The sequence below is a fragment of the Cibotium barometz genome, chromosome 56, assembly GCF_041138505.1.
Source record: "Cibotium barometz isolate CiBa-2024 chromosome 56, ASM4113850v1, whole genome shotgun sequence".
NCBI lineage: Eukaryota > Viridiplantae > Streptophyta > Polypodiopsida > Cyatheales > Cibotiaceae > Cibotium > Cibotium barometz.
In genome coordinates, this window is record NC_141101.1 from 2,248,000 (window position 1) to 2,260,154 (window position 12,155).

At 42.5% G+C, this 12,155-nt stretch overlaps 1 protein-coding gene across 2 annotated transcripts; it reads left to right on the plus strand.

Moving 5' to 3' along the window:
* The first annotated feature begins 1,761 nt into the window (after positions 1-1,761).
* LOC147606789 (fanconi anemia group E protein FANCE protein) lies at positions 1,762-4,112 on the plus strand. 2 transcript variants are annotated; one of them, XM_086791208.1, is made up of 3 exons: positions 1,762-2,133; positions 2,308-2,510; positions 2,596-4,112. In XM_086791208.1, the coding sequence occupies exons 1-3, from the start codon at positions 1,796-1,798 to the stop codon at positions 3,849-3,851; spliced, it is 1,797 nt and encodes a 598-aa protein (XP_086647334.1). In that variant the 5' UTR covers positions 1,762-1,795; the 3' UTR covers positions 3,852-4,112. The 2 variants fall into 2 exon arrangements, with proteins under 2 accessions (XP_086647334.1, XP_086647335.1); XM_086791209.1 differs by having other exon boundaries at positions 1,787-2,129.
* The last annotated feature ends 8,043 nt before the right edge of the window (positions 4,113-12,155 follow it).

Genomic DNA, 12,155 nt, shown 5'->3' on the forward strand with positions numbered 1-12,155 from the left:
GGGAATTTCTTCGATTGAGAAGCTTCCAAAGTCTTCCACCATTCTCGTTTTACTTCTATAATAGAATATGGCTTGGCATTCTTAACAAGAGTATCCAAGGGAAGGTCAAGATTTTTTACAAAACCTTTTTATTTAAAAGAGCAACTTCGCCCATTAGTGGCACAAAACAAACGAGACCCACATATATCTGGTGGTATGCTTCAATCAACTTTCCTTCTTGGACTACTAACTGGCTAATGAGACCCACGGAGTCTATACCCCATTTTCAAGCACTTGTTTAAAGATTTCAGGGGTCAAGGTTATCCTACCAACAAGGAATACCTTTGGTATTCACCTTTGACATTCATTATAGTGCTTGAAAAATTAAGTTATGTTCCACAGAGTGTAGGCCAAAGGACTAAAGAACCTTGGGGGTTGTCACATCTCCCTAGTAAAGTGTGGGCCAAAGGTCTAGATGCTTTTATCACACCATCAAGTGTATTTGCTACGTTATAATTATTTTGGAAATGTTTATAAAATAAGGGCATCAAGTTTGTATCATGAGGAAGCCTTCATTTAAGGCCAAATCCATGTAAATAATCTAAAACTAGGAGATAGGCACTCTCGGGTCACTTATTCATGGGCGGCCTAATGAGAATAGCTTATGAAGTACATGTCATATAAATCAAATTTCTCATGTCTGTAAAGGACTTTTCCATTTGTGGAATAGTATTGAGTTTCTCTGTGTGGGCATATATTACGTAGGGTTTGGAATGGCAATGCCCTATTCTAGACTTTGCTATTGTTTCTCTTCTGTACTTGCAAGTCTAGGATTAGCTAGTGTGTAGTTTGGAGCTTTTGGTGACCACACAAGCCATTTGCTTCATAAGATGCACTATCTATAACATTTTTTCTACCTTTGAAGTGACAACAAGCATGGGAGAGGCACCTAGAAACTTTCAACACATGAAGGTGAAGGCCCACTACGAGCCTAGTGACTCAGCGAGTCCCAACAACAAGCTAATGTAAGGGGAGTGTTGTTAACAAGTGGCACCCTGGTAGACTTAGTGCCGCTACTGGGTCTAGTAGACCTAATGTTGTAAGGCATGGTTTTTAATCCTTCTCCCCATAACCCATCAATTAGTGGCATGCCATTAAAGGGGTGTGGATTTGGAATAGTAGTAGATGAATTCTTCATGTGTTTTTTGCATTGCATGCTCTCTTTTTTCTTGTAAAAAATCAGATTGTCTTTTACACTTTTTTGAGTTGTATATAGGGTAAAAAAGACTTAATAGTATTCATCATTTGTAGGAAAATGTGCATTATAGGTGGAAGGCATTGTCTAATTAGAGAGTCCAAAGACTTAATCAAGTAGGTTTAATTTCAAGCTATTTTGCATTGCATTTTGATTGTTAATCAAACTAGCTTCGTAGCTAGTTTCATGGAATTTATGTTTCTTTTTGTGCATGAAGCTCTCTCTAGTTTAGTTAATCAGAGAGGACGTTGTACGTCCACATAGATGCCTCAGCTTTTGTAATTGGATGCTTTCTAGCATAAGCAAGGGACAATATGAAGTTTTCTGTGAGCTTAGATAGCCGTTAATGAGCACAATTATACCACTAGTGAGAGAGAGAGTGTGTGTGTGTGTGTGTGTGAGAGAGAGAGAGAGAGAGAGAGAGAGAGGAGGTGGTATACTCTTGTCAAAAAAAATCATCGATTGCCTAAACAAGCCTTCTCAATGAGTGTGAAAAGTTCGGTCCACACCGGTTGTGTTTCTTTGGTATAAAGAGTAAAACGCTCGGAGGTTTGGGCGGCGATGGATCTCCATGATCCGCAGGATGAATTCCGTGCTGCCCTGCGAGAATGGCAGCACCTTCTTCAGCCGCTTACTCAATCATCCTCCTCCTCTCCGGTGGGAGCCGCCATTCACTGGATCCGCTCCCATGGCTACTCGGGCCCCGTCTCCACCTCCAAGAGGACGTGCCCTGCCACTCGCCTTTGGCGCCTGGTACCTCATCTGCTTGCTGTTAGGGTTGCAATCTCGGCCCCCCATGACCAGACCAACGTGCGAGGGATAGAGCAGCAGCAGAAGGAGCCGCCGGCTGAGGAGGATGAAAGGCAGGGGAGGAAGCGCAAAAGATCAACGATAGGCAAGTCCGGCTCCTTCCCTTTTCAACTTGTTAACCTTTTTTAGAGAAACGTTTGGTTTTGAGATGATGATGATAGTATTAACATCGGTAGAGGCCGAGAGAGAGAGAGAGAGAGAGAGAGAGAGAGAGAGAGAGAGAGAGATGTGCCCTACTGACAGTGGCAAGGATACATACGCAGCTGCATGTGGATGCAAACTTTGCCCAGTACAGCGCAGGCCAATATCCTGGGTTTCCTGTCAGCGGAGCACCCTATGTTCCGTGCCAAGGACCTAGAGCTTCTAGCCCTGGACCTACTCTCAGCTCCCCAGCTCGATTTCTGGATTGTCCGTGCAGCGCAGGAACTCCTCTACAAAGTCAGGGGCTCCAGCAAGCTCATTGAAGGTTAGCTGTGATTTTTATAGTTGTACGTCAAAGTCTGAGAGTGGAAAGACTGCAGCTGATCGTGTGTTGATATTGTCTACTCCAGCGAAGGAGGCCATAGAGAACTATAGTTTGCCGAGTTGGCTTCTTGAGTACAAGGGGCAGCCTCCTCCTGTACTGCCATGGCTACCAGTTAGAGCCCTTCTCTCTGAGTCCAGCACGTCAAAGCAGACATGCAGATCTGCACCGGGGGCACCTAAATCAGGCTTTGGCAAGATCAAATGCCAAGATATGGGAAATGCACATAGGTCGAACACTCAAGAAAACGAAGAGAAGTGCCATGAGGATGAAGAGACAAGACAACACATCGAAGATGAGATAATTGGCTTGAGAACTCCGCCATGCCTTTTCGAGGGGCAGAGTGGGCCCTTAGAAGAGCAGGTTCCTTCAACAGCATTATCGAACCCTTTGCAGGATGAAGACAAGTTTCCGGATACAAGCACAAGGTTAATTGGAGTGGGGTTGGAGTCCAAAGATGATGTTGAAAAGATTTCTGAAGCTGGACCTGATCCTGCCCTTTATGCACTTGCTCGGTCCTTAAGAGAGACTTGGCTGGAAAGGCAGCCAACTTTAGCAGACTTGCACAGTTTGCGCACATTGCCAGACCCAACTTCGTTCCTCAAGCTCCTAAAGCCATGGGAGATGAGAGATGATGTTGTGCTTAGCATGATTGAAATTTTCATCAGGAAAGATTGTGGATTTGTTTGGTCTGCCCAGATTTTGAGTTACTGTCTCCTTCCTAAGTTTTTATGCTTAGAGGAGCCTGCTTCTCGCTTTCTAGTCACTGCAGTTATGCAAGCAGCCAAGCTTCACCCACGGGCAGCAGTAGATGCACTACTTGTTCCTTTGGTTCTTTGTGGGAAAGGACCTACCAAAGCCCAATGTGATGTTATCAACCGCATGTTGAAGGAATGTTTACCTGATCACCACATCTTATCCTTTTGCGGGAAGGTATTTCTTGAAAGCAGACGTCAGCAATTGCCTTTTGCAACCCCCCCTTCTGTTCTTCACGACTTCCTTGATAAAAAATTAGTCTGGTCAGAACCTGTTTGTACAATCTTGCAGAGCATTCTGAGTCGCCCGATCTCAGTGGATGAAGAACTGTTGGATGTGCTGGTAAATGCCTGTGGGGAGGAAGTTGTGAGGTTTGCCAGCTCCTTGAAGTTTAGCAATTTGCTGTTGTGTCTTATCTCAAATTTCAAACTTTGCCTGAAACCGCACAAAAGCATGCTGCAAAGAATTGCAGAAAGAACTGAAACTTTTATGACCAAGTCTTTAATTGCAAAGTCTTTATCTTTGTGATACTTTTGTTACAATTGCCAGCACTCATGGGGATACAAACAAAGGTGTTAGTTACCTGCCATGGCAAAGTATTTTGCTGCATTGAGCTCATCATAGTTAAGTTTGGCTTTGTTGCTGTAAGGAGCCTCAAGTTGTTTGTCATTGAGTTTGTATTCCCACGAGCCTCATTGCCACTGGCATTTCTCCTAAAACACGGTGTCCAAATGTTTCAGCTTGTCAAAACTCCACCTATTCAAATTTCTTTCACAGTATTTACTCATTTGTGCTTCTTCTTTGAACACTGTCGTAATGAAACTGGTTTTCAAATGTGCAGCAGAGTGTGCTGATACAATTGTGCTTCGTTCTAGCTTGGTAGATTGCTGCAACTTTTGGATTTCGCTAGCTTCCTTCTCAGGGAGACAGGTGCCATAACATCTAAATACCTCATCAATCTTTGTTTTAGTCCTATCCTCCTAATGGCACACCATAAGATACCACCTACCGATAAGATAAGTGGACCATTCAAAATAAAGCATTCACAATTTGACCTCTTTTCAGGCTGGGAAAGATCAAAGTTATGGGATGTTGGAACTTAGAAGAGAAAGTGTAATGATTCAGGGATTCCACAGTCCAGTACGTACTTTAAGTTGCCACCTCATACTTAGTATCTAACTACACTACTAAATTGTTAGCGAGGAGTTTCCTGATTCTAAACATGAGGTATTGTTAAGTCTGATTTCTTTTCATCAGCAGCTTTGGTTGAAAGTTCTGAGAAGCTTGGATGCCATATTTTGTTGAAGAAGAATCTGCTTGACATTGTTTTGGTTTCGTTTCCATTGAAGCCAGGTGTGTAGATTTTTTTCCTTGCCGAAATCCTGACCAGATTACATTATTTTGTCTCTCCTCTAATCTAGTTGCTGACAACGATCTTTTGTTTATAAAGAACATAAGTGAAACTTCGTGCTAGAGAATGTGCATGCAATGACAGTGTTCTAGTGTCCCCAATCTTTTCACCTATGGTGTATCTATGATATGGCACACCTTTGCTTGTTTGGTTCCTTTTTTTATAATGACCTAGTATTTTACCAAACCATTATTCTAAGTAAATTGGCATTAAGAATCTTATATGCAAGTCAAATCAGTTGAGAATGGTTGAGCTCATGCTATTGCTAACCCTCATGTATGCGCCGCTGCTTTGCCCCCGCCTTTGCCCCCCCGCCTCTACGCAGCTGCTGCGCACTGCCCCTGCTTCTCCCTGCTGCCCGTCGCCTTTGCTTCCTGCTGCCCTCACCTCAGCCCTGTTGCCTCCTGCTTCCCTTGCTGTGCCCAGCCTCTGCCCTTGCTTCTTTCCCTGCTCCCTCCGTCTCCCTTAGCGCCCTTTGCTATTCCTTCAATAGCTGTTTTTTATTTGGATTTGAGTTGGCCGCCCATTTTATGGCTTTTGCCACAGCCAATCCCTCTTCACTCCCACAGGTCGTGAGAATCATCAATTTTTCGGAAGATGACCTCCCCTCTCTCCAACATGGCATTGATATCGTGGTCCAAACCACCCTTATCTTGAGGATTTATGGCTCCTATCCCTCTCACTCGTAGGCTCGTGAATGGCTTCTAGTAGCTCTCCCTTTCGAAGTTGATTGTGCACTTCTAGGGTACACGGTTGCTTCTTCAAGGCTTCTTCCAGGTGGACTTTCTTTCTTCTATGGTGTTGACTGGCAGTTCCTTTCCTCTTGGCCCTAGGAAGATTTTCTTCTTTCAGTACTACCTGGGCTTTTATCCAGTGGTGGAGAATCAACGCCTTACCTTGGTCTCATTGTGGTTCCTTGCTCTTTCTCGGTCTTATTAGAATCTCTTAGCTTCCATAGGGGCATCCTTTGGTCAGGTTTTAGGGGTACCAGCTCTTCCGAGCTCTCTTGCCTCAACTTTCCATGGCTGTTACTGCCACTTTTGATGTAGGTTTTTGTGCTTGTTCCTTATGCACCGATTATTGAGGATCATCTAATGCGACCTGACGGCTCTCACTTTCATTAGAGAATGGAGATTGCAAGCAGACCTTGTTAGTGTCGGATTTGTTGTCGACAAGGCCACATTGCTAGAGATTCTCTTAGATCAAGGGGGCATGCTAGGAGGTCGCATGGTCCTACCCAACAAATGCCTCATGCAGCTACCCAGACTCTAGTTGTGCCTATGTCCCAACAGACCACACAACGTTGGGTTGTGGTTGGCACCCTTGAACCTCGGTACTTGCTCCTTTACCCGCACCCCTAGAGGAGCACCCCAACCCTTATGTAGCTCCCGCCTCACAAGATGTGGATTCTTTTTTGGAGGATGAGGCTATGCAGACACGAGATTTAGATCCCTTGCACGAGGATGGTGCATTACAGTTACAGGATGATTGCACCCTCGAGGATGATACTGTGCACTTGCATTGTCATGGTACCTCTCTAGTTTTGAGGACCAGCCCTAGCTTTTCTCTAGAGTGGAAAAGGGTAAGGTTTTCATTATCAAATTTTCCCTCCCTTACTCATGCGAGACGTACCCTCGTCCCTAAAGGGGGTCCTTGTTGACCACAAGATTTGGTCGTTCCTACTTTGAGTCCTCATCATGGAACATTTAAGGTCTTGGGGGTCCTTTTCAGCATCGGCGGAAATAGATTATCAAAACTCAATTGCACAGTGCAGTTACGGGTGGACCTATGGACGTATTGCTCTTGCAAGAGCATAAACTTGATGCTAGCCAATGTGGGAGATCAAGCAAGCTTCTTTTGGGACACACCTTTTGGTCGCTAGCCATTGGTACGAAAGGTGGTGTTTTTTCATCTATGATTTTGCCTTGCGTCATTGGAGTCATTTTACTTGCGTTACACGCATTGGTATTCTTAACCTCTATGCTCCTAACCATAGAGGTGAGAGGATTGTCTTTTGGAAATCTATCACTACGTTGATGCCTCAAGCTAACCATTGGATTATTGGTGGGGATTTTAACATGGTTGAGATGCCAATCGATAAAAGAGGTGGACATAAGGCCTTTGTGCATCCTCTTGAGAGAGCGTCTTGGGAGAGGTTTATACTCTCCATTCATGGTAGAGATTGTTGGCATGAGGATGACATTTCGAGGAAACCATCGACTCTTCTTTATTCATGGTCTAACTGGAGAAGGAATGCAGGATGTATATATGCACGGTTAGACCGATTTTATGTGGATAATTGGGTGCTTGAGAGAGGGTGTAACATGCAGAAACTTCGTGGAAGAATTGGTAACTTCAATGCTCAGAATTTAGCAATCATTCACGACGATTATAACACACAGTATTGAAGTAGATGTGTAGAAAATAGAGAGAGAGAGAGAGAGAGAGAGAGAGAGAGAGAGAGAGAGAGAGAGAGAGGACACAATATTGGGTCCCAAATACCATCTATAGGGCCCCCACCACAAATGGGGTATTTGCTTTATTAAAATTATGTAAATCTGAAAATAAAGATTGAATCTTGACCTGCACATTTCACCTTGGTTGGAGCTTTCTCGCTTGGCTATTATGGCCCTTGGAATGCACCACCTCTTGAATTATGAGATGTTGAAACTGAATTCAACGCTGGGTTTATATACCCCTTTCTAGCTCTATTGGCTAGAAAGGGGTTTATATACCCCTTTCTAGCTCTATTGGCTAGCTCAAGTGGAGTCGGATTTATGATAAATCCTCATGACTAAGCAAAATTGCATTTAATGTTGTTTTAATATAGTGTTTCACATTGGACAAGAGACTGGCTAGAGTCTTGTGTATGGACTAGGCTACTGGGCAGCTATGAGCAAGCCATGTGGGTTGCCCCCACATCTGGTCGACTGGGTAGGACCCCTAGGGTTGGTCGACAGCCTACCCAACCCCCACGAGGGCTGGTGGGCACAGCTTGGGGTCCTCTTGGCCCCTTTGGGTGGCTATAAGCTACCCCATGCACACTACATGAGCCTTAAGCTCCCTTCTGGAGTAGCCTTGTGGGCTGGACCCCTATTCTACATGCAAAACCTACATGCATCTACAAATATCCGGCATCCAGTGGCAAACCAGATACACAAATCATTTGACATCATTCTAGAGGGAGACTCACAGTACGGACTGGCACTGCTTCATGTGCAGAACAATGCACACCTGACCTTGGATGCGTAGAGTGGAACCCTGGCTGACTCGTCATCCTGGACTGGACTCACATGGGACTAGTTTCCACTGTAGGTCCTTCACCTTCTTGTTCAGATATGTCTACGTGGCATCCAAGTGCGGGATGCATGTGACAGAGGGGGCCATACTTTTATTATTGCAGGCACTTCAAAATCGGGATCATTGCCCAGTGGTTTTATGCATTAGAGATACGAGTCACCATGGATCAGCACCTCATGTACGCGTCCCTGATCATTTTTTCTCAGATGCAGAGCTATCATGTCAGATACTTGATATTTAGAGATCTCATGATTTCTCGCAGGCCTCGCAAAGCCTGGTCTCTACTTTGTGATATTAGCGACTTTTATCACATGTGTGTCCTTAGTAAGAGGCAAGAGGCCTTGGATTTAGAAAGGGCTATTAGACATAGACTGGCTGCCTTATAGAGAGAGCACGAGAAACATCCTTATGCTCATTGGGTTGCATACTCTTTAAATATTGTTAGGGCAGAGCTTCATCACACTCTTGAGCAGTGTGCGCAGTACCGCTACCATGTCCAAGAATCCTTTTGGACCCATATGGGTGGTAGATGCAACAAACATTTCTTTGCTACGCACGGCCCATCTCATGCTAGAGATAGTGTCAGGTAGCTCTGTAGAATTTACATGGCACTCTTCATTCAAACCCTCTTATGATTAGATAGATTGCCACTGATTTCTATCACCAGCTTCTTTGCGTTGAGCCTCATTTTGACTTGGGACACAGGGCACATAGGAAGGTTTGGAATGCATTGCCACATTTGATTACTGAGGAGATGTGTGCCGTTCTGGATGCCCCTTTTTCTATGCAGGAGTTCAGTAATGCTCTTCATGCCTTACCTCATAATAAGTGTCAAGGGAGGATGGCCGTTCCCCTGTTTTTTTCATTACTTTTTGGGATGAGATTGGTGTAGAGATCACATCGGCTCTCTAGGAGATGTGTGTTACATGCATTGAGCTTGGTCGTGATAACACACAACAGGCCCTTCTTTGACAAAAAGCCAAACAATGAAAGTGAAGTGAAGTTCACAAATACAAGATGCACAAGAAGTGAAGGAAGATCATATACACCAAAAGGTGGTTACAAAGTTGGTTTAGGCAACACGAGGCACACCGTAGGTGCAACCAAGATCCCATAATGTGCAGAAAATGAGACGATACAACTGAGGGCAAAGCCCATGCTTATATAGCACCTAGAGAGTCCAGTCGGCTAGCGTAAAGCAAATCGACTAGAGCATAAAATGGAACATGCTAGAAAAAGGTGCCAAAAATGTGGAAAAAAATCTAGAAAAATATGGGAAAATTTCCCAAGCTAGGGGAGGTCCTCTAGAGGTGCATAAACAGTGGGGAAGCACCCAAAACATTGGAGATGACCCCTCTAACACCTCCTCTTCAGGTCCACTGAAGAGGATCGATATCGGCGCGTGGAAGTAAGTGATCCAAAGTTGGTCTAGAAAGCGCCTTGGTGAAGATGTCCGCCACATTGTCTTTAGTAGGACAATACTCCAGTGTTAAGGTACCGAGTGAGTCACGAACCATATGATAATGAACAGCAACTTGCTTAGACTTCGAGTGGAACACCAGGTTCTGTGCAAGAGCCATGGCACTCTGATTGTTCGGAGTCGACAATGGTAGGCATTGGAGGAGGGACATGAAGATGATCTAGCGGCTCATGGAGCCATAGAAGCTCTTTGATTGTTTCAAAGTAAGTACGATCCTCTGCTTCTGTTGAAGAACCGACAACTGTCGGCTGCTTCTTCGTTTGCCAAGAAATGAGCTCGATACCAAGTAAGTAACAATAGCCCATATTCGACCTCTGAGTATCTAGATCACCTGCCCGGTCAAAATCTGAATATCTAATCAAATCAAGACTAGAGCCATATGAAATCCCATGTGTCAAGGTGTCCTGTATATATTTGAGAACACGAACAATAGCCTGCCACAATGAGAATTATGTGGTGTTGAAAGAAACTAACGTAGGATACAAATGTTGTAAGCAAGATCAAGCCTAGTAATGGTGAGATGAATAAGTGAGCCAACAAGATCTCTGTACTGTGAGTAGGATCATGATAGCATGGAGAGTCATCGTTTTTACTCAACTTCTAATTTGGGTCCATAGGGCAAGATAAAGAGTGACAGTTCTTCATACCAAACCTCTCCAAAATCTAAGAAGCATACTTTAGCTCTGAGAGAGAAATATCCCCTGTGGGCACTGCCAGACCTCCATGCCAAGAAAGTAGTGAAGTAGACAAAGGTTAGTCATCTCAAAAGTATGACTCCGAAGGTCCATAATCATAGAAGTGTGGTCGGATGCAGTGAGAATAAGATCATCAACATAGAAAACGATAATCACAATGTGATCCTCCTCTATCAAAATGTAAAGGTTACTGTCGGCAAGAGTTCTCGTAAAGGAATGAGAGAGAAAGAAAGCATTGATCTTTTGGTACCATGCCCTAGGAGCTTGTTTGAAGGCCATAAAGAGCTTTCTGCAAAAGATAAACATGGTCCTCGAAACCATCACGAATGAAGCCAGGGGGTTGTTCAACATATATTTCCTCTTAAAGGTTCCTGTTGAGAAAGGCAAACTTGACATCCATCTGAAAGATGGGCCGAGAGAAGTGAGAAGCAATGGCAAGAACAATGCGAATGGTGGTATAACTGGCGGTGGGAGAAAAAGTCTCTGAGTAGTCATAAGGCGAATTTTGGACTCAACTTTAGGCCTTTTTTCTCTAGAGAGAGAAAGGCTTTCGACCAATAGGAAGAGAGCCACTTCCGTAAACAAAACTTTTGATAATTAGACGTTTTTCATATATGAATATATTGATATTCTTTATATGAATATATTGTTATTGAAGAACTTTTGATAATTAGACGTTTTTCATATATGAACTTTTGATAATTAGACGTTTTTCATATATTCTTTATATGAATATATTGTTATTGAAGAAATACGAAATGCATTTGACCACACTTTATAATGTCATTTCTTTAATATATATGAAAAATAGAGTGTTGTTAGCTCATTTAATAAATCTCAGCTCATTTAATGAATGATTTTCAATCTAAAAATTTTCCTCATTCAGCTCATATAATAAAAGTGCTTTTTTCCTCTAAAAATTTGAAATGTTCTCTTCAAAGTTTCTACGTCATTTAATGAATGGATCTTCCATCTTCTTACATCTGCTTTTATTTTCTATTTGCTTCCATGGAAACCAGATGTCCTAGGTATCCCTGCTCCTCTACTAGAGCTATTATAGTATACAACAGTTTTGATATGGATAACCAAAGGTGGATTCCTACCACAATCTCTATTGGTAGTTGGATTATGTTGCAGATTAGGAAGCGAAAAAAAACAAAGAATAAGTTCATCGACACTTACAAAGACAGAGTTCAAGACTTCAAACTCTCTGACACAGGTAGGATGTAAGATTCCTCCCCCAACCCCTTTTTTTATGTCTAGTATCTTCCCTTGTAATCAATCCCTCTTCAGAAATATAAAGACCTTGTTTCTAATTGTTTTAGCCTAGAGAGAGAAAATTATTCTAGAGAGAGAATATTTAGATTATGAATATTTTTGGATAGAAAAATAACTCATCTTATTAAAATAAGTTTCCCTGAAACAGAAATTCAAAAAGAATTTTTAAATGTGCAATTGGAATTAATTGGAAATAGGTATAAAGAATCTTAGTCTAAGGGTCTAGATTTTCAGAAATTTTTGGATTATGGTCCAATTAAGGTTCCTATGGGCCAATAGCATCAATCCATGTGTAGGGAGGAGATAAATCCTATTTGTAAAAGAAGATACCCAAAAATGAGTAAATGCTCACATAAGATGAAGAGTTGAAAATGTACAAGGTTTATTAGTAAAAAACTATGAGTAATATCAAAAAAATGAGATAAATTGAGTATCCAAAAATGAGTAAATGCTCACATAAGATGAAGAGTTGAAAATGTACAAGGTTTATTAGTAAAACATTATGAGTAATATCAAAAAAATGAGATAAATTGAGTATCCAAAAATGAGTAAATGCTCACATAAGATGAAGAGTTGAAAATGTACAAGGTTTATTCGTAAAAAAACTATGAGTAATATTAAAAATATGAGATATTTTGGGTATAATCATTCCATTTTGACACATATGT

Bases quoted from the DNA above. Each gene is read 5' to 3' on its own strand.
- LOC147606789 (XM_086791208.1), top strand. From the start codon at position 1,796: ATGGATCTCCATGATCCGCAGGATGAATTCCGTGCTGCCCTGCGAGAA. The intron at 2,134-2,307 runs GTCCGGCTCCTT...ATACATACGCAG, and splicing joins AAAAGATCAACGATAGGCAA to CTGCATGTGGATGCAAACTT. The intron at 2,511-2,595 runs GTTAGCTGTGAT...TGTCTACTCCAG, and splicing joins CTCCAGCAAGCTCATTGAAG to CGAAGGAGGCCATAGAGAAC.